At 43.2% G+C, this 26,094-nt stretch overlaps 1 protein-coding gene across 7 annotated transcripts in view; it reads left to right on the top strand.

The window, feature by feature from the left end:
• NEURL1 (neuralized E3 ubiquitin protein ligase 1) overlaps positions 1-26,094 on the top strand; it is a 146,834-nt gene that overhangs the window by 38,970 nt on the left and 81,770 nt on the right. The window contains exons 1-2 of one of the 7 annotated variants that reach the window (XM_051800695.1): positions 21,797-21,860; positions 22,574-22,702. The exons of 2 other annotated variants lie outside the window; for them this stretch is intronic. In XM_051800695.1, the coding sequence (XP_051656655.1) occupies positions 22,678-22,702 (25 nt within the window). In that variant the 5' untranslated portion in view covers positions 21,797-21,860; positions 22,574-22,677. Of the gene's footprint in view, positions 1-21,796; positions 21,861-22,124; positions 22,177-22,534; positions 22,703-23,762; positions 23,849-24,010; positions 24,242-26,094 lie in introns of those variants that run through there. 4 more of the 7 variants (XM_051800697.1, XM_051800694.1, XM_051800693.1 and 1 more) reach the window with 4 other exon arrangements.

The raw sequence follows: 26,094 nt of genomic DNA, 5'->3' as shown, positions 1-26,094 counted from the left end.
AAATGCAATCAATTTGAGGAACTGGAGCACCTGGCTGCTACTATTTTTATTCTTTAACTCCTCTTTCTGTGTGAAGATGAGATCTGATGTGGCATTTCTCCCCTTATTGGAGATCTCAGGTGAACGTTCAAGTTACAGCTGAGCTTCAATTAAACACTTGGGTCTTCAGAGACGTGGACAGGAGCTTGTTGCTGATGGCATTGCTGGGTCAGACACTCGCTGCTGTGGCTCTGTGTTCTCCAGGCAGCTGCCAGCCAGGCACCGATCCCCTGTGAGACCCTTACTGGAATCTCTCCTGCAAAAGTATTTGCTCTCTCTTCTCCCCACACGACTTCTCAAGCTGACAGCATCCGAGATCCTCACTGCAGGTTTGAGGAGCCGGGCATTTGGCATGTGCTTTCCTTGCGGTTGCACCAGGAGTGCAAAGAACACATCGCTGCATCTTACAGCATCAGAGTAGCTCAGAAATAGCCACTAAGCTCCTTTATGTTTTGCCTCTTCTCCTGGAGAGCCTTAAAACATTTGTGTTATTCGGTGAAGTAGCCTACTTGTCACGATCTCTGTGTATTGGTTACCCTTTGTGTGATAATGAAGATGACACTTAGACACAGGTTTGTGATGCGGTGATGCTTCTGAAATGAATGTTGCTAACAAACCTTCCCTCAGGAGTACATTCACCTCCGTGATGAGGGAAGCTATAGCATTTTACTGCATGTTTCAGCAGACTGAGAGCTTGGACACCAATTAGTGTGGATCACTTGCTAGGGGGTAATTAGTTAAAGTAACTGGTTATGGGTCCATCTCTGCCTTCAATCCTTTAACTGGATCAATGACTTGATCTAGCAGAGCAATTCCTAATTCCTTTATGAAACTTCGCTAAGATCTTGGACTCCGTCCAGTCCAAGAGGGTGCTACTACTTCATCAGTGGTTCTCCAGGATGGCAAGCTAAGAGCAGCTTAGAATTTGTGTCAAGAGTGACATTAAAGGAACATTTATTCTTATTTGAGGTGCAATAAATAATTTTCAAAGCAATGAATTGACCAGAGAAAAATTCCTCAATCAATCAAGTGCCTGCAGCACCTCTCTGCCTATGGTATTGATCTTACCCTGAACAGCTAAGCTCTAAAACAAAGATATGAGGTATGACTGCTGGAGATTTCAGTGAGGTTATTTTCTGGGAAACTGATTTTAAAAAAAATTATAACTAACAACTGTATCAAAGAATATTATCTGAAAGATGCCTCTGTGTGTGTTTTTTAGTGGCTTAATCTCTTAGGCAGGCTTAAATTCTTACAGTTTTTTGAAGGCAGTCACTTCATTTGACTACAATCCCTAGAAAGGTAAGTGCAGTATTGGTTCTATCAGCAGACCAGATCCAGAAACACAACCTGCTGAAATCTCAAAACAATCTTAAAGTTTGAGAAGTAATTTGGAATTGAGAGATGTGACTCATTAGAGACAACAATACAATTCTGTTCTTGGACATAAGAATTTGAGGGTGCAGATAAATATTAGTGCAGTGGGGATCTAGGAGGCAAACTCATGAGAAGTGGTGCAATTCTGTTGCAAAAGAATGAAATTTTATGCTCGGAGGAACTGGCAGAAGCCCCAGATCTGGGCTGGGACAGTCATTCCCCTCAGTGGTGGGGATGAACTGGGATAACATCTCCAGTTTTGGTCAGCATGCTTTGAGAAAGATGTGGAAACACTTAATAGAACCCAGAAGAGATGAACAAGAACCATGAGACAGAGGGAGCTGTTTCTGATGAGAAAACTGTAGAAAGAAGTGGATTAATTTCCTTTAGGGAGGTGAAGTCTTTGTTGCAGGGAGTTACACGTGTGGCAGCTCACTCTGTATTGTCCCTGCTTCCTCACATCCATCCCCGCATGTACTGTGCATCCAGGCTGGTCCTTCTGGTGATCAGAGGCTGAGTCTTGGCAGAGAAAGTCCATCACTAATCTGTGCAATAGGTATACAGCAGTGGCACCAGCAGGACGAGCAAGAGTACAGTAGTTAAATCCTGATCTGGTGGGACCACCTTGGGGGTGAAAGGGTGCTCAATCCTGTGGAAGAATGTTATATTATAGGATTAGGATTAATTTGCTCAGAGGTCAAATGGGCAATCCTGGATTTCTTTTAGGAACTCATAGCTGAAATCTAAATTACGAGTCTAGTTATAAAATCTGAAAAGTGAAAAAACCCTTCTGTTCATAAAATCCATAAAAGCAATTTATAGGCACCTTGCTAATTTTATCTCTTGCTAGTGGAAAGGAGGAAAAATCAGGTGACTAGTCTGTGTGTATCTTATCTTCAAGAAGCTAAGAAAAGTAAGCAGGTTTTATGTCTTGCCTTACTGAATTTACTTTCCTTTCATCTTTCCTTTTAGGTCTTGCCTCAGTGAATTTGCTTTCCTTTCCTCTTCCTTTTAGATGCACCAGTTTGATACCATTTTATACCTCTGTATATCTGACACAAGGAAGATTTTTCTGTCTCTGATATAGGGAGGTATATTGGGAATATCACCTGAGAGCTGAGCTTTACCGTTTAACTCATTTAAACTGCTAAATAATTGGTCAGATTTTCAAAACTTTTGAACACACCATGGTCCTCCTAAACCTACTCTGAAGCCTCAGGAATTGGCTGCTCAGTGATATCCAGCTGGCTGTGAATATCCAGCCTCTGAAAAACAGGCCTTTTTGTTTATTTGCTCTGCGTGGTGCTGCTTAGTATTGTGGGATGGATGAGCTCTGAATACACCTGATCTGGTGCTCACCCTCCACCTGTATCCAACCCCCAGTTCTTCACAAGTGTCTGCATTACATGGCAGGATCCTGTAATATGAGAAGTCGTCAGGACAGAGCAGAAATGAGCTTTGTGAGAGCAGAAAAGAACGACTTGCACTGGAGCAGCAGATGTGGCTGTTGTTTTGTGCAAGTAGATGATTCCTTAATCCTCTTAAGGACGGCCTGGGTAAAATCCCCTTTGTGACATTAGGCACAGCTCTGGGCCAGGTGGCCTCAGCTTCTGTCGCTGGCTTTGTGAGCTGCTTTTGCTCTGTGCTGCTGCTGAAAAGCCACTGTAAAAACAACCTCACTGCCAGGTGTGTGGGAAGAGCCCTGGGAAACAGCTAACGTCATGGTACTGGGAGACCTTTTGCTGAGTACAGCTAAGCAGTCCTGGGAGGTTTTAGGTCCTCAGAGTCTGTCAGTGTTACAGAATTGCTGAATGGTCTTTCTAGAATTTATGCATGTAAGAGGGTAATAAAATATTCAGCCAAAATAAAAAGGGATGACAGTGTCAAGTGAGGGACAAATAGGATAGTATGGGAAAAGTTTGATGGTGTGGGGTGAGCTGGCACAAAGAATATCTTGCAGCTCCCTTTGCCTTTATCCAGGTAAATCCACTCCTTTCACTGATGTGTCTGGCCTGTGCAGTTGCAGAGCAAGGTTTTTCCTCACGGTTGGATTGTGAATAGGGTGGCAAAGGAGAGTGAAGAGGAAGTGGGATGGTGGTCTGACACCTGGCATCATTTCCCTCCTATGTCCTAATCTTTCTGTTACACTGGACAAAATATTTCATCCTGGAACATGGAAGGGACTCCAACTCTGCAAACAGTCTGAAACAAGGACTTGGAAACTGGGACATTTCTCCCACTTGCCTTAGTTGATACTCCTTGTACAAGCCAGTAGTGACCTGTTAAAAACTGTTGTCCATTATTTCATGCTTAATAAAACTTACCCTCATCAGAAGTCAAACCCAAACTCCATCCCATTGCTTTCATTCTGAGTACCCTTCAGTACCTCTTCCCTCCCCCATCTCCTTGTACCACACTCAGCCACCAAAATCTGCACCTTGAACTTGTCCCCCTCTTATTTTGTGCTACAAGGAGTGATGAGACCCAGTATGAATGAAATATGCTACCTTTATATTTTTAGCATAAAACTGCAATGACTGTAAAAACAAGTGGCATTGAGATTGTTGTTTTCCTTTCAGTTTGGTGGACACTACCATTTTTATTCTTGCTTTAACTGGCCAAAGAATTTTGGTAAACCAAAATTCATCTTTGGAATGACACACAATGCATTGTGGGAACACAGTAAGGCTGTTAAATTCTCTGGATTTTGGTGAAGATGATTTTGGAGGGTGAAGTCCTGAGGTTTTTACTTGGGCAAATCTCCCACTGGCTCATCCAAGACTACCATGGTAAAGTCATCAAGAGGAGATTGTATCAAGAGGATACAAGACTGTATGTGGTATGTTTCTGTAATACATTTTTTTGTACATCCAAAACAACTGGCCTTAGCTTTATTTCCATGTTTTCCAGATTATTTTTAATTTCCTCACCACTCTTGCTCATCTGTTGTAAAAGAAGAAAGGAGACAAAAATTTCTGGCCTTGCTTCCTTTGTAAGAGATGGTGATGGCAGGGTCCCAAGTAACAACTTCCGTGGGGAGAAGATAACAATTTGTCCAATGTCCAGTAAAACCCAACAGCTCTCCTGTGGTGACATGTACCACCCTCGCTTAGTCCTTGTGACTCAACATTCAGTTTATGAAGAGCTGGCACACTGCAGGCATTTCTAGGCTGGAAGATGTTCAACACCTTGGTGTCAGTCAACTACTGACTCCTACAGATTATATATGAATAATGTGTAAAATGTAAGATGTGTGACTTCACAAAACAACTTTCAGATACAGACTGTGATTTTCTTCCTCTTCTGTGACTTTAAAGAAACTTGTGTTTCAAATGAGGTTCCTTCTTAACTCTGTCCTAACAGTCTGCTGGAAGTCTGGTGTCTGCCACGGAAGTCCAGCTCCATGGATCAGTCATGTAAATGGGTACAAACTGCCCTCTGAAGGTATTTTTCTCTCTTCAGTATCTTTCCTCAATGAAACTACTGTTTACAAAGAGACTGCATGAAGGAAAGGAGTCTGGGGCCTGAGCTTTCAGATGTTGAAACAAAAAGTTGACTTGAAGTTTGGTCACCCAGGACCTGTTCCTGGCTCAGCCCCTGTCTTTGAGGAGCTTCAGCCTTCCTGGGCTTGGGTGCATTTCATGAACAGGTAAAAAGATGATTAAGGAAAACAACTAAGGCAGTGTTTGCATTAAATTAGCTTTAACAAGCTGTAAGACATGGGACTGTTGCAGCATTACATACTTTTTTGACTTTAGTGAAGCTACTCTGCATTTCCAGTGATGTAAAGAAGATTTGAATCTGTCCTCTTGGCTGCTCCACTTCAGCAACTGATTCTAAATCAGCCTTGCTATCCAAACATGTAGAATTAAAGATTTGTTACTAATTATATAGGTGCAATTCCTCACTATTTTTCTTCCTAGTTTAGTCAAAATCTTTCTGACATTTAGCAGATTGACATTCTCTTAACATCTCCACAACAATCTGTCCAGTTTGTTTAAGAAGACAACATTTTTGGAAGAAACTGCAGCATCTCTGCTGGAAACTCAAGTACCTGGCAAGAGACGCTCGAGATACTTGTTGAGCTGGCCAAGTTCTGCTGTTATGCATTTCAATGGGCAGTCTCATGTGTCTTTGACTGTCTAGAGTTCACCTTTTGTTTTCTTCTAGAAGGCTCAGGAAAAAGCAACGTGGAGTTATAGACCACAGCAAGAGCCTTGTTGCCTTGGATGGTTCGTTCTCTGCAGTGCTGACCGCTCTTTTTGGTGAGAGGTGATTGATGCCAGCATGACACATGGTCATATTTCTAGTATGTTTGCACATTTCCTCATTCCCATGGTAGGGGTAATGACTGCTTGCCAGTCAGATGTTGTCATCAACACTCAGTGAATATTTGACTCACCTCAGGGAAGATATAAAGTGCTGGATGACGGTTACTGTTCCCATTGGTCTGAGGAAGGGGGAAATGTTTCCATATTCAAATTGTCACTTTATATTGTAAGGGTCTACCTAGTTAAGAAGTAAATCTGACTTAGGCTAAGGACACAGGACCTGTGTCCTTTGAAGCCAAGTAACTGCTGAAAGGCAGACATCACTCTAAAAATAAACATGGTTGAACAGTTTGCCCCATACCTGGAGGCTTCCACCTGGGGACTGTATTTTTCCAATCACCTAGGTTGCAATCTCCACTGCTGTTAAACAGTGCTCTGAGAGCCTCCTTGCACTCTTCCTTCTGATACCTGAATAGCTTTTCTCTGCGCTTAATTTTTATTTCCACCAGTTAGTGGTGCAATGGCCTGTCAAAAAGCCTTAACAACTCTAAAACCATCTTGAAGTGTATAACATTCTTTAAATAGAATTTTTCTTCTGTTTTCTCTTGTGGGCAGACACTCTTCCAGTTGTTTACACCCAGTGCATTTCACATTTCACAGTGATCCTGCTGACCTCTGCTGATGCCTGTGCAGATCAAGATGAGTATATGATGTGTGCTCTGAGTGAGGCTCAGCCTTTTTTGTTCATTTGTTCTTTATTGCTGTAGTTTGAGTGACTGCAGGCATTGTTCCATCTTGTTGGGCAAATAGGTTATCTTGCAGGATCAGCTGTGCTCATCGCAGGCAGAGGTGGATTGCATGTCTGTTTTTTACATAATTAACTGCAGAGCAACAGTCATTTTCTGTTGTACATGATGACAGGTACTGAGTTCCAGGTTAACCATATTGAAGCATGCACTATTTTTGCTACAGTCTTTTTGGCCATTACTGAAGCATACTGATGACTTGTTGAAGCAGTTGGTAACACCCAGGGGTTACTCAGAGTTCAGCCTTTTAGCAGATACTTAGCTTATCTGTACTTGTCCCTATTGGAAGATCACTGTTTATTCTCATTTTGAGCTCCATGATTTGGATAAGTTTTTACACATTACTCATTATAAATTATACTTATAAGTTTCCATTTGGCCTGGATTCTTCTCTCTTTTTAAGCTTATCCCAGGATTTGTTCACTTTCATATTCCAGTGGCCCTTTAATAACCCTGGTGAGAATACACTTGTAATTTCAAGCCTTGTGTGCAGCTTCAGTTTGTGTCCTGCTTTCATTTATGGCACAGGCAGAGACTTTGTTCTGCTGTAGATACAACAGCAGTTAAATCACTTATGTTGAAAAGCAGTGAAGACTTGGTTGCAGAGACAACTTACTGACAAACTAGTCACTGTCTTAATTTCAGAATGACAGTGGAGAAAACATGAGAGCTGTGCTGAGCCAGAGCATCAGTGATATCACAGTAGCAATACCGCTCAACAAAGTATTTAGTGATGGATCCACTCTTGTCAAAACCTTGGGGTAAAAAAGGCTGGAATAGGTAAAGAAGTCCATTCTCCCTTGCCTAGAGCTCTTTGACTTCATCTTAAAGATAAATTGTTGTCTGATTTGGGTTGAAGAGGGCACATGACTTGCTTAGGCATTGCTTACTCTGCCTGCTGCTTTGCTGTCTAAGAGGCCATCTATTAAGTAGTACGCTGGCAGAAACTTACACTCTTTTGTAAAGTACTTGTCATTTGAAGATCTCCAAATCTGTCCAAAGTGGAGGAAATTTATCATCTCTATCTTATGAATTTAGAAACTAGAAACAGACAGACACACAAGGTCAGAAAACCATTGCCAGCACTGGAAATAGAACCCAACTTTTTGCATCGTGGTTTCAGATCTTGCTAAAAACTAGCTAGCAAGTGGGGAAAGGAAAATGATTCTTTATTTACTTCTAAACCTATCTTCTGTTGCAGTTAAGTTGCTAGGCTGCTATGGTCTCATGTTTACCCATGCAACATAACAATATAAAGCTGTTTGCAGAGCGTAACCCAAAACATTGTTTTTCGTGCAGGGGCAGTAAACCATTGCAGAGCTTAGGAGTGCCTGTGCACACTCAGGGAAGGGTTGGGTCATGTGAGCCAGTGTTGTCCTGTAACACAGCTCCAGCTGTAGAGCTGGATCCAAAGAAACAGGGGTTATTTCCCCGCAACTATGTACAGAGCCTGGCAAAATTATGCCTTCATCCTGCTTTGATCCAAGATGTTGCTGAAATATAAATATAAATAGTATAATAATATATTTTTAGATGCAAAGGCAGTGAACTTGTAAAAAGCAAATGGAAAATCCTCATGCATTGCAGCATCCAGTGAACCTGGTATGTCGTCTTGCTTCCTGAAGTCATTCACACATACTGTTTCACTCTCTGTTAGGAAGTAAGGAAATCCTTGCAAACCCAATTTGCTACTGAGTATGAGAGAAAAACAGTTACTTATGCAGAAGAGCTGCAGAGGCTTTGTAATCTGTATATGCAACTGACTTGGAGAACATTACTTCTCTTTTTAAAAATATCAGATGCTGTCTTACTGTGTGAGGTGGCATCTCCCTGGGAAAGACACTCTCCTTAATTCCAGCAGTCAACTATTGGAGAAAAGGGAATTAATTTTTCATATTTGTCTCTAGTGGAGGCATCTTGTTTTCTGTGAATCACAATTCAACTCTGTTAGAGAGGGCTGGAACCTCGACATAACCAAAGCATTTCACAGAATCACAGATTATGCTGAATTGGAAGGGATCCACAAGGATCATAGAGTCCAGCTCTTGACCCTGCACAGGACCATGCCCAAAAGTCACACCATGTGCCTGGGAGTATAATCCAAATGCTTCTTGAACTCTGCCAGGCTTGATGCTTTGACCACTCATGTGGGGAGCCTATTCCAGCACCCAGCCACCCTCTGGGTGAAGATTTCATTTGTACCTATGTTCTTAAATTGGTCCCCATTGCTGCATTCAAACATCTGCTCCCTGGGGAAGACCATTTGCTTCAGTATTTTGATTTGGAAATTGTACTGACATAAATAGACAGCAACATCAGATTGAGCATCTTGAATGCACTTTCCAGTCTCTGCATATCTTCAGGCTATCAAGGAAGAAAATTTGAAAGTATTTCCAGTGAATTCACTTAGATGATTCATTTAAATTCTCGGCCTTTTTAGCCATTGTTGTTACCAGACATTTGTATAATGGCACAAAGCAGTAGAGTTCACTGCCTCCCCCTCCATGTTCATCCCAGTGTGTAGTCTGGTGGGCTTGAGGACAATTTAATGGGATCCCTTTGTTAAAATGGGCAAGTCATCTCTGAAATGGAGGGTGCCTTGCTCTGATTTGAGATGGTGGGGTTTGTTTTTATGGAATAATACAACAAAATGCTCCTGTGTCACATTGAAATAACAGGCAATTTTAAAAATCCTCAGGAGACCAGTGCATCCAGCCACTCTAAGAGTGGCTAGGAGTCTGAGAGAGCACTTACCTCTTGCTTTTTCTGTGTGACAGCTCTAGGAATATATTTTTCTAATTCTGAAATGGGAACTAATTGAATGCTGAAGAGCATTTGTGCAAGCTGCTGCTGAAATGAGCTGACAAAAATTCCCCAAAGTTCTGTTAGTCTAAAGGAAAGCGAAGATGTCTGATGTACTTTTTTAAGATGTCTCAGCAGACTTGTGTTAAAGACAGCTTGTGGAAGGCTGGCCATCCTATTGTGTTATCTTTTCTGTTTTGTGGCACGTAGCCTAAAATTCTTTCTTTCGGGTTCTATCGTTTTGCCTTTTTTTTTTTTTTTAATTTGACCCCCCCCATTTCTTAAAAGTCACATTCTGCTTGGGCTGGACAGATAACCTCCTGTATATTTATATCTAGTTTTTCTTCTGCTTCCCTGCTTGTCCCAAGGTAGATGTTGTAAGAAATAGTGAACAAATTTAGGACAATGCTAAACCTGCTAAACCAGAGCTATAGATTTGGTGCTATAACTGTAGAATTTTGTCTTAATTGCTTCCAACTGCAGCAGCATGTATATATTTGTAAGGTCCTGAGTACCTTGGCCTCTGATACTGTAAAACACTTAGCACCTGTGGAATTTAACAAAACACATGGCTGTTTTCTTCTCTGGCACATGTTCTTCTCAGTTGTATGAAAGTGTGAGAAATGGTTTAGAGAAATGGTGAGCTCATGGTTCAGAGGATGGCCTGGGTCTATTCTAGTTTAGAAATAGGGCAGGTGTTCTCCATTGGTGCCATATCTCTGTTCTGTCCCTCTAACTCCTCATGACCCATTTGCCACATAAAGCTCCTGGACTACATAGAGGCTCTGGAGCTATCTGAGATTATTTATTTATCAAGCCATGGCAGTGCTGCCTATGAGCACAGAGGGGACTGTGGCATTGAGCAGTGCAACTCACACCCACCTTGGATAATACAATAACTTACAGTTGTGTTTAGTTTCCTTGTCTCCCTTTTTTATATGACTTAGCAAACAGTGCTCTGGGAAAAGGGAGTTGACTCAGAGAGAAGAGCAAATGTGTAAGGAGCAGGAAAGGGCTGTGGCAGTGACTGCTGCCCCACTGCCACTCATCTTGTTTGGAGGAGAACACCCTTCTCTCCATGTCTTTTCCTTAGCTCCCATTTGGATAGAGCAGTGTTAAGGATGACCCTGTGTTGTCGCCTGCCCCAAGCCACAGATGGATGAGCAAAGACTGGTTTGGGGAACAAAGGGAAGGTGGGCATGTGGAGAGACTCTGCTCCACATGGAGAGAGGAGCATTGAAAGACCAGTAAGATCCTGATCTCCGTCCACAGCCTTGGTCTGACTGTCAACAATGAGAACAGACTCTGCCCTGTATGAGACATTTTGTTCTTAAGCCTCAAATCAGGAAAGTGCTTTAGTCATGTTTTGCCAACAGCTGATGGTGTAAACAGTGAAATGAGTGAGCTGTAATGTAAGAGGGTGCTGTGGATATGTTATCCTCTGTATACTGGGTGTGGAGCAAACCCTGTTACAACTGTGGGTTTTTTCAAGATTTCATTGCTACTTAAAGTCAGTCATCTCCAGAGTCCCTCTGGATGCTGAAGACAGCATGTGTTGACTAAAGTGTCTGCATATGTGACCTCTAGGAAAGGAGATTTTGCTTTTGATCCAGTTCATTTTTCACATCAGAGGCAAGAAAAATCACCCTTGAAATTGCCACTTTGCTGAGAACATGAGCAGAAAAGTCCCGAATGGTGGTGGCTGCACAGAAGGTTACCCATTGAAGCTGGCCTGGGAACAGTGGGAAGGGTCCATGTGGGCTGCAGTGACATCTTGGACTGGGTTCACTGTGTGCAGTGAACAGTTTGAGTGGTCCCATTCCCAGTTCCTTAACTGATTTTGCTAAATCTGTGATGTTTATGTGTGTGTTAGTTATCTAAAATTTCTCTGATCCTGGTTGAACAATTAATTGCTTGTGACCTGTTAATAATGAGTTTTCGTTCGCTGCTCACCTCCTTGGCACATGACAGAGCCCTTCATCATAATGCCTCTTACTCTTTGGGTGGTTGTAGCTGTTTGGTATGGGAAGTGAAATATACTTTCTCTAAACATTTCTCTTAGCACAGTTTTGCTTGTCTGTGCATCCATCAGTGATGAACACAACTTATTTCCACGTATGGTGGGTTTATATTTGCCATTAGTGTTTCAGAGCATTGTGATATCTCAGGTCTGGCTGAGGGAGAACTGTGACATCATGGTTATGTTGTAAGGCTTGGGTAATGAGAGGCATTCATGCTGTTTGATTTTTGCATCTTTTAACTTTAGAGTAGGTTTAAAACAATTTTTTTTCCAATTTAATGCTATAAATACTATTTGAAGATGAAGAAATAGCAAAAGAACTTGCTCCAGCAGGGAAGCTTCCTGTACACAAACAGTAACCAGAAAAGATGCTGAACTTAAACCACATGACATTTGCAATGATTGCCATTTTTCTGGGGCTGGTAATGAGGAACTTGCCAAGTGTCACAGCTGGTCCATCACCAGTGATGGCCCATTAAAAAGTTGTTTGCTGCTTGGCTTGCATCCCTTGTGGGAAGAGAGCAGATGAGCAGGCAGCTCTTGAGCACTGTGATCCCGGTTCTGTGCCTCTGATGCTGATTGCCTCTCCCATCTCATCTGGGGTCTGACCCATGGCTGGTTGGGGATGGCAGTCTGAGGTCCTGAAAGGACTCGGTGTCTGACCCATCTGTGACATCTCTGGCCCTTGCTGGCCATGTTTGGATGTCAGCATTCATGCAGCACTACTCTTTCTCCTCTCCACACCTTGCCTGGTGTCAGAGCTCTCTGTCTCCATGGTGCCTCTTCATATTACTCTTTACTTATTTAAAAAGGGAGAAGAAAGCCAAGTGGTGTCAGGTTCCATTGTGCATGCTGCCAGTTCACCCTCTTACAGCCCTACTCTGTAATTTTCCCTATGTGTCTAAAGGGAAATGATTCCACCAGTGCTACAAATTCTTTTTTTTGGGAATTTCTAACAAGGTTTTGTAAGAGTGTAGAGAATAACTGAAGACACCCTACATTTTCTTCTTTAGAAGGCAAAACCTCCACGTTTTATTCTTTTGACTAAGAAACATGAACACCTGACTTAAAAAACCAGGTGTCAAAAGCTCGAGGGATATTGTGCACACCCAAAACATCTGCTGTGCAGATAGTATTTAGAAAATGATAATATCAGAACCTGTTGCGTTCTATATAAGTTGTGGAAATGTCCCTAAAAAACAACAGTTCCCAGAATGGGACCTAACCCCAGATTTGATTGCCCTGAAATGCTGGACCTGGATCTAGTTGTGTTGGCTTGATACTGCTCTGCTACTTACCTAAAGGGATTAGATTCCTTACCCCATTCTTTGCTGTCTCCCAGTGCAGGTCTGCAGCCTGCATGACTAATCCACTGAGTATGCCTGATGCGGTAGTCCAAGTCCTGTTTTTCTGTTCTGCCTTATCTTCATTATATGTTCTGTGCTCAGAGAGATATTAATTTCTGAATACCACGCTTTCCATAGTGACTGCTCAGTGACCATCTCATTATGGTCTTAAAGATATAAGGCCAGATGCTTTCATTTATACTGGATAAGCCTCTGAGGCTTACATGATCAGTTCCCAAAAAATAATTTACAGAAATACTTTGCCTTTTACATTCCAAGAACTTAAGTTTGAGGGCTACTTCAATAATAAATTATTTACAACAATTTTTATCCAAATTAGCTTCTATGTCTGTGTTGTATTTTAATCTATTTTCATCTCACATGTTCTTTTGTTTGCTGTCTTTATAGATTTAACATGACTATCCAAATGGAAAATCTCTCCCTAAATGTGAAGTCAGCATAAGCAGCTTTTACAAGTTTCAAAACTCTCCAGATTATGACACCTTCGTACTGTGAAAATGGAAGTTTAAAATCATCCACTGCCTATGTTATATTATTCATCCATCTCATAGGCTATTAACTACAGCAATTTGTAAGAGTCTAACATAGCAAATGTCAGATGTTGTTTCCATTTCTGCTTTTGTTTTGCTTCACTGGCAAAATTCATATTGATTTCAGTGGTGGCAGATTAAGCCTTGCATATGTTCAATTTTCATAAGCCAGCAAAAATGCCTTTCTTCTTTATTGTGCCCATTTCCCTTAAATATTTCTGTGTGTCTTTACACAACTCTCCCACTCAAATTTCAGCATCTTTTGAGTCTCCGTTCTCAGCTCAAGTTGTCTAAAGCCCAACAAGTATTGGCTCAGACTCTGGGCTTACCCAGCTGAGGGTCCATCCCCACTGTGTGATACACTGCTTCTGTTTGCTCGAAGGTGAACTAAGGTATTGAATAAAGATGCTTTTCTGCATTGCCTGAGTTTTGTTAGGTGTCTCAGAGACTTGCAGAGCAGCAGATAGATAAATGGTGTCAGCAATATACTGTAAGTTGCGAGGAAAAAAGTATAGTTACTGAGCTTTAGGTTAGCATGAACAATATCCAGAAGGACTGACCAGCAAGTAAACTCTGGTCTTTGAGCATCCAGGGACACATGGCTCCCTGCCCTCCCCAAAAGGAGCAGCCAGTTTGTAGGGGAGTTCCTAAGGTCACTGTGGTACGGGTTGCCCACATCTCATACATATTCTCTTAAATAAACCTCTGCCTTGACAGGTGGTACTGGGGTTTGTCTTGAAGCAAAAACTGATGTCTGGGAAGATCACAAGCTGCTAAGAGATGGACCTTGAATAAACTTCAAACTGTTAGAAAGACCATCATCTGAAAGATCATCATGTCCGTGTAATGTACAGGCCTGTCCTGCTAGCATGGAACATGTGGAGATATTTATTTTTTCATGCCTAATTCATGTCTAATGTTCCTATCTTAATCCCAGTGGATGGAAAAAAGATTTATATTTCTTAGCTACTCTACATTAATGAAAAACATTCTTCTCTTCTGTCCTCCAAACACACTCTGCAGCTGCAGGGCAAATAGTCTCTGAAGTGGGAGTGAGACCACAGTCAGACCTTGAATGAGGTCTTGGAAATGTCAATGGACTGAGTTCACTGTATGTGAGTTAGAAGTGAGTCACAGTGCAATTTGTTGAAGATCTGATAGAAATTGGGGAGCACTGAGCATTGATTGTCTTTGTTTTCTCCTTGGAGGTAAAGGCTAGATAAGAGTCATGTGGGGATTCCCCTGGGAAGAGCACCTGTCTCCTGTGGGCAAGAACATGTTGCTGCCCAAAGCTTTGGTGATGGTTCCTGAAGTTACAAGGCAGGAGGAGATGTGTGAAAATGTCCACTTCAGAAATATTGGCAAAGAGTGTGGTGGCTGATCTGCTTCCAGAGACACACATGAAAATTTGCTTTCAACAGAGCAGTCTAGGTGGATACTTGGTGAAAGCCTGGTTAAAGACTGTGCCAGCATTATGAAGACTCTCTGGCTACAACTGTGCTGATAAATCTATTGAAGGTGGACATTTTGTCTGTGTGGCTACAAAAAGCTGAAGTGACAGGAATCATCATAGCTGGCACGAAGCTGCAAAAATAAAAATGCTTTTGTGCACATAAAACATCTCCAGGACATAAGAACAGCTGAGTTAAGATGACCTGATAGGGAGGGAGAGACACTCTGTTTGGACTGTTGTTGTAAATGATGTAATTGCTGATTTTTACTAGCCTGAGGTATGGCTCACAGGTCACCTTGAGCAAGCAAAGAGCTGCACAGAGTAGGTTAGCGTTTTTGAGTCATCCTGTGGAACATACACTTTGGTCCTAATAAACAATGTTTATTTCTTATTGAAACTCAATTCTGTGTAGGAATCACAAACATTATTTTTAGCCCCTCATGCTGAACAGAGTTCAGATGTATTTTATCTGATCAGTGACCAGTTGTGCTGGGGTCAAATCCTGCCTGTTATTAGGAATATGTGTATTTAATAAAATATATTGTTTATATCTAAGTTAAGCATTTTTTTATTCTTAGATATGTGTGATATAACATTTCTGTTTTGAAGATGTTTTTCTCTGTTCTCCCAAAATCAAATAATAGTTTGGGAGACCGAGAAAGAAGGGTGGGAAGAAGCAGACATCTAAGTAAAACATACATTGAATGGGAAAAAAATCAGTCGTCCTGGGTTCTGGGCCTATGATTGTTTCCACATGCCTGGACCGTATCACTGTGCTGTGTGCCATTAATGTCATTAGATGCTTTATGCCAGAGTGGATTTTTTTAATGTGCTGGTGAGATTGCAGGATTGAGACCTTGATGGGTAAATGTTGCCAGTGCCGTGTGGGCACTCTGGGGGTGTCTGCTGCACATGGAGCTCTGCACCCTTCCAAACCTCCTTCTTGTGCTGCGTGTGTGGGCTCATGCCCAGCCAGCCCAGCAGTTCCTGAAGTGCCAACAACTGCCTGGCTGGTTAACCAGCCTGCAAGCAGCAAAGCTGGTCCTTAGCCCTTTTTAAGAAAAACAAACAAGAAAACTGACTAATCGAACCCCACCTTGTAAAGATGGATATTTTTAACTGGTACTCGATGCTGAAAGAAGGTTGAAAATACATTTAATGTTCCTATTCAAAGGTGTCTGTGTGTCCAGAAGAAATACCAGCCTTTCCCCCTTGTTTTTGTCAGGGCTGATTTGTGAGAATGCGAGACCTTGGGATCCATTGCCATTCCCTTTGGTTCCTGGTGAAAGGAAAAGAGATTTGATTGCTCCCTCCAGATAAAAATACAGAGGAGTCTTCTAGGCCAGAAAACAACTTCTATTTTCCTTTTCTTTCCTTTTTTTGTTGTTATTTGAGCTTGCCAGATTGGTCTGCTCTCTGCTCTCCAAGTGTGTGGGCGGCACAGAAGAGGTTGCTGAGACAAAGAATTGGGGGAGGAAGGAAAAAGAAGTGAAAAAGACCTTTGGATTGGAGGCATGGTGTATGGGAGGAAGAGGCGCAATGGCACAGTGTTGTTTTGGTTTGTGAAAGTTTGCGGCAGATCAGAAGAAGCTGTGGTAGGTCAGAGACACTCAGTCTAGATGCTGTAGAGATGAATATATTAGCATGGTTTAGATCCTACGGATACAGACATTTTTCTGCGTTTGGTAATATGAAGCTCGTGTCCTACTCTGATCCCTCCTCCTGGATATGGAGATGTTGAATGGAGAAGTGACTGGAGGGAAGCATGAGCATTGCTTTACTCAGTACAGTATTTGCACTTGATGTTCATCTGCTTTGTGCTTTGCTAAAGTAGGTACAAAATAAGTGGCATTTGGTGAAGGTAAAGCTCTGATTTTTATACTGATTAAATCCTGTTTTCCTGAGCTGAAGAACCAAAACTCATAATAGTCTACTGCATCTGGCTTAAGACCTTTCATGATGCTTCTGTGAGACTGAGTTAGGTTCAAAACATCTTTTTATTTGAATAGTAGAAGAAAGGAGTTAAAGGATATAAAAAGGGAGGAAGGCTAAATTTCAACTAAAACTTGAAAAGCCACAAAGAGTATAGAATGGAGAGGTATAAGACAACAGTATCTGGTGAGGGAGAGCAGGAGACCCAAGAAGGATAACAGATGAACAGAGGGAGTGGGAATGGGCAACATCTGTAACAGGCATGATATGATTTGTTTGGTATTTACACCTGCAAGATTCTTCTCATCAGGGCTGGAAAAATCACCATTGCCATGCATTTTGCCCTTGAAGTATTTGACTTCCAGCTCCTTTGGTTTCCTGGAGTCTAATGTAAAAGAGCTTGTGAAAGCAGCCCTGTAAATGGCAAAGTTTTGTAAATAAATCCCATTTCCTCTAGCATGGCCCTTTAGCAGGAGGCAGGGAAGTTTTGGGGTGAGGAGAAGTGCATAGGGAGCCAGTCCTGGAAGAGGATCAGGGACCTTCCTCTGTGACCCCAGGAGCCTTTCAAAGTTCAGGCTAAAAACTTTCTTTGAGCACCTGCAGTGGGGGACATTGTCTCATGGACATGTGGTGTGAGCCTGCTGCCTGTCTTGCCAGCCCAGAAGGTTTCTTTTGGATTCTGCTGCCCTTTGCTGTCCTCTCTGAAGGACTTTCAACAGGGTAATAAAAAGGTGCTTCTCTGCTGGGTTAATATTTACATCACAAACATACAGCGCCTTTGCTTGGTTACAAACATCAGTGCATGTAAGTGAGAGGCTTTTCTTGGAAAGGGTGGCACAGGAAACAAACGTTATTCTCTCCTATCACTGTATCTACTAAGAAAAAACTTTAGAAACTGCACTTCTATGGCAAGGGAACATTATTAAGATTACAAATTCAAAGTCTCAAAAGCTTACGCATTCTGGAGTGGAAGCTGTCTATCTAACCTTCATTTGTACCCTGGTGCTTTCTGATTACCTTATTTACCTCTTTGGTTTCACAGGGTTCCTGCCTGTGCCCTTTCCAGAGGGCATGGAATGAAGATTGTTAAAGTGAATTAATCTGTTTCTTGAAAGGTCCTCCTTTAAATTTTTGCAAAACCTCAAAATATACTTTAGCTCAGGCAGAGAGGCATCACCTCTTCCTACAGAAATATTGTGAAAATGAATGTAGTGTTTGCTCAAACGTTCAAGCAAAAATGCCATGAAAATGCTGATGATTTCAGCTGGCAATTTAGTTTTGCAGTGCAGAATTTGGATGTTGCCTGTGATAAAGCATGAACAAGCTACTTATATAATATAAAAGTATATATATTGTACCAGCATTCCCTGTAACCCTGTGTGGAAAACTGTATTATACTTCTGTTGCTAAAACCTGTCATAGTGCCTTATCACATGATACTGTTTAAAGTTTCCAAACATTTAATAGCCATAGAACTGGACTTGAAGTAACAAGTCCTGCCATGTTATTGTTGTGCTGTGCCTTCAATCAGAGTAAAAATAAAGATATTCCCATGAGACTACAGAAAATATTTGCTTTAAGATAGAAACTTCAGTTTTCTCTCTAGTTTTTATATTTGTTCTGAAAGAACAAGTCAGCTTCACTAGGTGAATGTTATAAATCAGCATTTCTCTGTTTTTTGAAATTACAATGGTTCTTCTGGTGAAATGTTTTTATCTTCATTTTCCATTACATTTGGATAGGCCTAAGATTCTTTTGAATCTTCCTGTGCTTGAAGCGTTAATCTGAAATGGCAGTGAGAGGCAGCTATTAATTTAGCATATAAATGAAGGTGAGAGCTGGAGGCATTTGAAGGCCTAGTCAGTGTAGTGCAGTGCAGACACTTGCCCTCATGAAGGGGCTTTTGGCAGATTTCAGGGAATCTTGCCCCAGACAGACAAAGGTTTTCTGTATCATCTAAAAGCTCCTGGTTAGCTTGATGCAATGTTTAATTGCCAGGCACAGCTTATGTTGAATTTTGTGATCTCCAGTCACTACTTTCTCTTACTGTTCCACAGGGTTTTCTGAATATATTATCCCAAAAGTATTCAAGGAGAAGGGAGCACTCCTGGCTTTTGGGGCATTAATTTCTTTCCTGACACCTTTATGCACTGAGTCACTCTCTTTGAAGATAAACCCATCATCCAGTGGGGGCTTGTGAGCATTTGCACACTGATGGAAAAACGTTGTGCAACTTGACCTGAGATCAGTTCAGTTTCTTGCCTTGGAAATCCTTCTCCTTGCTCAGCTTCTTGCCCCTCTCCAGCACTGCTGTTTCCCTCTTCCACTCCTGCAGACAGTGACGCAGGGGGTTACGATAAAACTCTGGGTGCTGGCAGGGTCAGGGTTAAGACTGGGATGTCCTGTGGCAGCTTTGGCCTTGCATGAACAGGCCTGACAGCCCTTGAGCAGTGACGTGATGCCTCTGGCTCTCCTTCACTGAATCAATCCACATCCTGGACATCCATTACAACACCTCCCTGATGTCTTCATTGCCCTACCAGAGGCAGCCTTTACCACTGTGCCACTGCAGCTCCTGTCACTAAAGCAAACACAACTGATGTCTCATTTATGCTGAGTGCGAATGTAAAGTGGATAGTCAGCCTAAAGATTTTTCCTGTCCTTAAACTCCCCTTCCTGCCGTGCCTGCAGATAATTGTATTGGGATAATTGAGCACCTGGGTTAGTGGTCACGGTGCCATAGTTTGTAGGTATGAGTGGAGATTTTGATTTTAAGAATTCGAGCCAGAATTTTGAATTTTGTTTGGCTTACACATTGAGACCTGGCTTTCATCCAGAGCTGCAGCTTTATAATAATGCTTAATAATGACATAACTCATTATATTCCCAAATGGTTGCATAAAGGTCAACTAATCAGCATACTGCTTGCTGGGGCAGTATCATTATCTTTGTATTACAGAGAAAGAATTGAAAGCAGAGACACACCTTTTGTCTAAGTTCCCTCTATTAATGGCAATAAATTATTGTTAAAAGGATACTTAAAAGGCAAGGTTTCCTAGCTCTGGTCCCTGTTTCTTGTGCACTTGCACATACTGGTGATACTTTTTTTCTTGGATGCTTTCCTGTTGAGAACATTATTTTTCCTATAGAGTTACAGTGGCAGAAGTTCCTGAAGGAAATCTGCTTACTGTACAGGTGAAGTTTCCCCCCACGAATCAGAGACTTGAGCTGAAAAAAGACCTGAGAATGTGTTCCCCTAAATTACCTTATCTTCCTAGATGAACTCCAGCTGTTTGCTGAGAGCTACTGTGTTGAGTGAAAAAGGGCAATTTCTAGTCAATCTGTTGGTTACCATAGAGTTAAGTGCAGTGGTAATAGAAAACTGATTGCAGCTTTTAAACATAAAAATCATTAAGAGAAGGTTCTGTGTCCCTGGCAAATATTATATTGATTTCCACAGTTTCCACCATACTGATCCCATACTGATATTCAAGGAAACTCTGTGGACTGGTTCTTGGCTGGATGTCTCTACCTGCAGCACTGTTAAAGTGGATGAAACCTCCAATCTAGAGAGGTTCCCCTTCCTCCTTCTTTTGTCTTGCTTATGAAGAGTAAATTCCAGTTCTCCACAGAGCCAAATCCAGTCCCAAAAGAGTTCTAGCTGCATGAGGCTTGCATGAGCTGGATTTTCATCTTCCTGGCCCGGCCTGTGCATAAGTATAATCTTATCCTTGATCTTCATTAGTTGGATTTTTCATCCTCTCCTTCTTCCCTCTTTGTATCTTTTTCTGTGTCTACTCCTGTGCCAGACAGGCCTCTGTAGAGCTGGTTTTCCCTGTTGTGGTTCCCTGCAGGTATCTCTGCTGGATTCTTCCAGTCAGGATGGAATGAGCTGTTTGGCCATGTTGGGATGTCTTTTCCCAGACCATGATGGATTTCTAGCATCCTCCTTGCTGATTGCCAGCCTTCTGACCGGGACACCAGAGAAGCAATGCAGATGCTCATAACCCCTCAATTTCATACCCAAACCTGCTGCCTGGTGCTCAGGGCTAGGGTTTTTATCCCTGGAGGGATAGGAGAGATGCCCCATTGTCTGCTCAAGGCTGCTTGGAAAGATCCAAGGTTTTAGCTAATACACAGCCTTGATGACATGAATCTATCTTCAGGAGTGCTCTGCAGCCTCAGCATCCTACTCTTGTGGTCGATGAGTATATTTAGCAAGATCAGACATTGCCTCAAAATACTCCTGCAGCAGATTCCTCCCGGCTTGGACAGCAGCACTGCTGCTTGGCTGGAGTTTGCTGGATGCTGTTCATGAATGGGAATGGATTTAGGGGCTGGGTTTCTGTTGGGTCCAACCTAATACCTTTGTTAGTGATTTAGAAGGGAGCACAGATGGGAATGATATTGACTTTTATACCTGATGCAAAATAGGAGGCCTTACCCATATTGACAAGGGCAAAGAAACACCCCAAGGGGGACCTAGAAGGTACTGGCAGAGAGAACTGTAAAATAGGAACAGGGCTATAGGTGGGTTTTCCCTATGTCTAGAGGAGAACCTAAACATGAAAGACTGAGGAGTAATTTGGAAAAGAGCAAGGTCTGAAAAGTGACAAGAACAAATCAGCAATAAGTTTCAGTGTGACATGACTGAAGGAAAGATTTGCCATATGGCAAATAATCCTCAAAGGTTTATCACAGAACAGGGCAGACAGGCCATTTTACTGCCATGAAAGGCTTTGAGGGGCTGTGTCCCCTACAGGCTGCTCCACAGCACTGGGGGAAGTTCAGGGGTGGGAGGGGATGCTGGATTTTTTCTGAAAAATAATGGAATTTTAAAATCAATTGAAATTGTTTATAATTTTCTGCCAAACAGGATGACTCACTTTGGCAGTCTGCCCTCTCCATCCTCCCCCTCAGACAAACAAACAAAGCCAATAAGTTGCAAAAAATAAAATAATCAGAAAAGATAACAATTCAAAATTTTCTTTTTGGTATATTCAAAACAAAGGGTTTAATTCTTTTTTTTTTTTTAGGACATCATTTCAGAGCTGGTTTGAATGACCATAACTTGAAAAAATGAGGTAAAAATAACTCTGAAAATAAAATGCTTCATTTTGAGTTAAAGAAACATTTTGTTCAGTGAGACGCACAAAGCATTCATTTTTGGGCCAACATGAAATTATATTTTTTTCCTAGCAATCTCTTGGTTGAGGCAGTGAACCAAGAAGTCAATTATTCACAGAGCTGTAGCAAGATTAAGGTAAGGATGGAAAGCAGAGCTGAAACTGAGGGAGAAAATTTGGGATTGAACGTCCAAATTAATCTTCATTCCTCCAAGTGAAATGTGGTATTTGATGGTGTAAATTCCTGGACCCTTTGCTGTCAGCCTGAGAGGGTGGGCTACCCCCAGGACATGAAACTGGCAGTGTCCTTGTGGCCTCTGTGGGTGCCCAGCAGCCAGGGAGCAGAGCAGGGTGCTGTGATGGGGTCGTGTGACCTGGGAGATATCCTGCACCCGTTGGGGTGTGGGGGCCACACTGCAGTGCTCCTGGAGATGAGTCCTCACCCCACCCACTGTAAGTGCAGCATCATCTGGGGAGGGGAAAAAAATAGAAGGGGGGGGGGGGGGAAAGGAAGATTATTCTGCCAAGAAGCTGCCATGAGCTCTGCGGAGTGTGACTATGGGCAGGGATGAGCGGAGTGCTGCCTGTGTGCTGCTCAGCTAAAGAAGAGCTGCTGCTTGGCTCTGGGGTGTGGGTGCAAGTCTCTTCAGCTGGGCAGGTGGGAGCCACTGGGTGAGCTGGCAGCGGTGACTGGCTGCTGCTGGGGGGGCTCGAGAGAGGCTCCTCTCACAGGCTGAAAATGCTGGACACAGCTTTCCTCAAGCATGCAGCAATAGTGCAAACACCCTGACTGTGCTTTTTGGCTTGGGCTTTTTTTGCACTGCCTTTTTTTTTTTTTTCTTTCCAGAAGTGCTGAGACCTCAGCACACAGACGTCCTAAGCAATAATCCTTACAACACAGGCAAGAGAAAATCTTATTTCCCATTTTTCCGGTGGCAGAGTCGAGGCAGTGGGATGGCAGGATTTGCCCAACACCATGGTAAGAGTTGGGAGGTAGAGCTGCACTTGCAGCTGCATAAGTTTGACTCTTGCTCCTCTGCAGAGAGGAGAGTGACTGCGGCGCAGCATAAAGATGCATGAGCTAGTTTTAAACGAGCCAGCTGGGAGATGCCGTGGCTGGCTGTGGCAGCTCGGTGCTTGCTGTGTTAATTTACTCTCAGAGCAGTGGACAGGAGAGATGCAGGGACATGAGTGTATAGGTAGGGGTGTGCAGTGCTGGAGATTCAGAGGAGGGAACGAGCAAGGTCCTGCACGAACTGCGGGATGCAGAGAGAGGGTCTAGCCCTGGCTGCAGTCCCCTGCGCACCTCCCTGAACCGCTGTCGGCAACCTCCTGCTTTTTCTAACGCTGGCCATTATCCATCAGCAGAGGTAGAGAACTGGAGTGCAGAAAGCCTTGTATCTGCGCTGAACGTGCGAGCCCTGCACGAAAGAATTTACTGGGGGTACTATTTTTATTATTTTCAGTCTGTGGTGAACCATTCTGCGTTTCGAGCACTTCTTTGCTATTAAATAATTAATAATTAACCTGCAAAGACCGTTTGAAGACTCTGGAGTGGTGATGCCTGGTAATAAATTTTTTCAAAACTTTTTTTTCCTATTCTGATTTATTCCAGGGCTTTGCACTAGGGCATCAACCACTGGGGAGCGAAAGTTTCAAATGGCCAAAGTCGTTTGATTTTACAAATTTTTTTTTGTCTTCGGTGGAGTCTGCGGTGCCTCTCGCTTTGTTCCTAGCGTTGCCGGGTTTCGCCGGCTACCGCCGGGTTTCATCCCGGCCAGCGGCGCGCAGCGCCGGTAGCACCGCGCGTGGATGCCTTTGCCCGCTGAGTTCTCCGCCGTGGGACTGTGGTGTGTGCGTGGGGAAGGGGGGACACGCTGCGTCCATGAAACGCCGGCAGCTATTTCAGGAAGCCGCGAAGTCTCCTCCTTCTTATGTAAATAAAGATGACAGCTCGGAGCGCCGGTGCCGCGGCGGGAGGCGCGGGGGTGGGCGGAGGCTGCCGGCGCGGGGCAGCCGCGTCCCGCGTGGGCCGGGGACTGCGGAGCGGAGCGGGAGCCGGGGCCGGAGCCGGGCGGGGGCTGCGCCGCCATGGGGGGGCAGGTGACGAGAAGCCTACTCTACGGTAAGGACCGGCCCGCCCTCCGCTGCGGGAGGCGGCTGGGAAGGTGCGGCGGGGGATGCCGGGGATGCGCGTTCTGCCCGACTCGTCCTCCAGGAGCATCCCGCTCCCGGAGCGGCGCTGGTCACGGAGGTAGCTCGGGCTGGGGATGTGCTCGTCTGGCTGCACCACGGGGATAAGGCATAAATACCTGCCCGGGCAGCGCTCACGGGCGCGCTGGGAGGTGTCAAGGTCGAAAATAAAGTAACTGTGTCCACGCGCGCTGTCTGACAGCCCCACCGGGGAACACCAGGCCCGCGATGTACAAGGTTACTGCCGGGCGGCTGAGCGGGCTCTCAGAACAGTCACCTTATTTCTCCTTTCCAGCAGCAGTTTCTTCTTAACTGGATTGATAAGGTTTGGAATGAACGTTGGTTTGAATTGACGACGCTGAGGCCATTCAGTGCAGCCCACTCCCTGGGTTTGCTGGGTGATGTACAGCGGGGGAGAGGGAGGAGCTGGAGAGGGACTGGAATACCCTGCATAGGCCAACGTTAAAACAGAATTTGAAGCTATAGACAACGTGCCATATTAGCTATGTCCCTACCTGAGCAAGTCTCATGCCATAAATACTTCTGTGAGAATATTGCACTCCTTAGTATTAAACTTGCCTATTGCTCTCATGTATTCTGTTTAAGTTTGGATGTAGTAAATGTGCTGCATGTCTAGTGAGGTATGAGTGTATTTCCAGAGACTCTTCCTTGTCACAATAGTAAACACAGATGTGAAAGGTGTAGGTAAAGCATCATGTGGGTTTGGAGTATCTCTTATCCTTTCTTTGAACACAGATGCACGAGGTATATACATTTACTCTCTGAATATCTTGTTACTGTCCTGATTCTTCCCATATTTTCCACCGAGTCCAAACCCTATAGTTTAAGGAACAAATATACATAGTTAGGAAGTAGATGACTCTCCCTAAAGATATTTAGTAGGATGTTTCAGTAGAGATTTTTATTTGTTCATCGTTTGTGTTCTGAAGTTTCTGTGACCTGATCTTATTACTTCCCTAATTTCGTGATATACGTGTAATATGCAGAACAATTGTACTGTTGGGTCAAAGTAAAAAAAACAAACCAAAGAGCTCTGGTTGTTGTCTTGTGATTGTAAGAGCCTTTTCACCTTTGAAACATTATTTGAATGAATTAGAAAAAAAGAAATGCGTGTGAAAGAATAACAGCTATATATGTTTCCTGTGTGAGCCAGGGGCTTGGCATTCCTGCTAGGGCTTTCTCCTACTTGCAGCTGGCAGTGCATTGCACAGTAATCTTGCAACTTCTGCCTTTCAGCAATTCTACTCCAGCAAGCGTGCCTCTCTTTAATTTTTATTTGTTGGGAGAGGGAGACTAATGAGGTGATGTGGGTAATTAACTCAAATTTTCCTCTTCATACAGAGGGGCTACAGGCTGTGTTATATACAGAGGTGATGTACTTCTCTGTTCAGCACATTGATGCTTTAAAAAATGAAAAAAGGGACCTGCATTATATTAAAAAATAATCATGCTACAAGAGCACATTTAACAAAAATAGACTACATCTGCACTTGTGGTTTGTCTGTGGCTACTGTTCCTCCAGTTCCATCTTTCTGTTGAATATTTCTGTTTCAGAAAATAGCTGTGGAAAGAGAACAGAAACCATATCCATTTCTTAGAAGTGTAATCGAAAGTGAATGTAATGATAGTGAAAGGAGTTGTATTGATATCCTTGGGAGTTCGCAACCTTTGTTTTTAGAAATCATGGGTAAATAATCAATCCATGTCCTCCATGGGTCAAGGATGGGCTGGGATTTTCATAAGCACCTAATTAATTACTCACTGAAAATTAGCTCAGATGGGGAGATACTGCACATGCTGGCTGCTGGAGGCTCTACTGAGCTGATCTTGGGGAAACAGCAGGTTTCCCTGAGACACCTGCCTAGAGCAGTGTGCTGGGGTCCCTGCCTCTGCTGGGGCATGCCCTGACCTTGACAGGGTCAAAAAAGTTAATTGAGATTAAAGCTCCTGAAGTGGCTCTTGAGGAAGGCACCCTTAAAAAAAACCCACCTAAAACCAGGTTGGTGATTTTTAAAAGCTGTGTGTGCCCTGATGTAAGGACAGAGAGGTTGGGCGTTGGCTGACAGCCAGCTGAACGTGAACCAGCAGTGTGCCCAGGTGACCCAGCAGGCTGATGGCATCCTGGCTTGTATCAGAAATAATGTGGCCAGCAGAACC

Source organism: Manacus candei, unplaced genomic scaffold, assembly GCF_025592945.1.
Source record: "Manacus candei isolate 608988 ecotype Guabito, Panama unplaced genomic scaffold, ASM2559294v1 h1tg000050l, whole genome shotgun sequence".
NCBI lineage: Eukaryota > Metazoa > Chordata > Aves > Passeriformes > Pipridae > Manacus > Manacus candei.
Note: the sequence above shows the minus strand (reverse complement) of the source record. Positions and strands in the feature narration are given on the sequence as shown.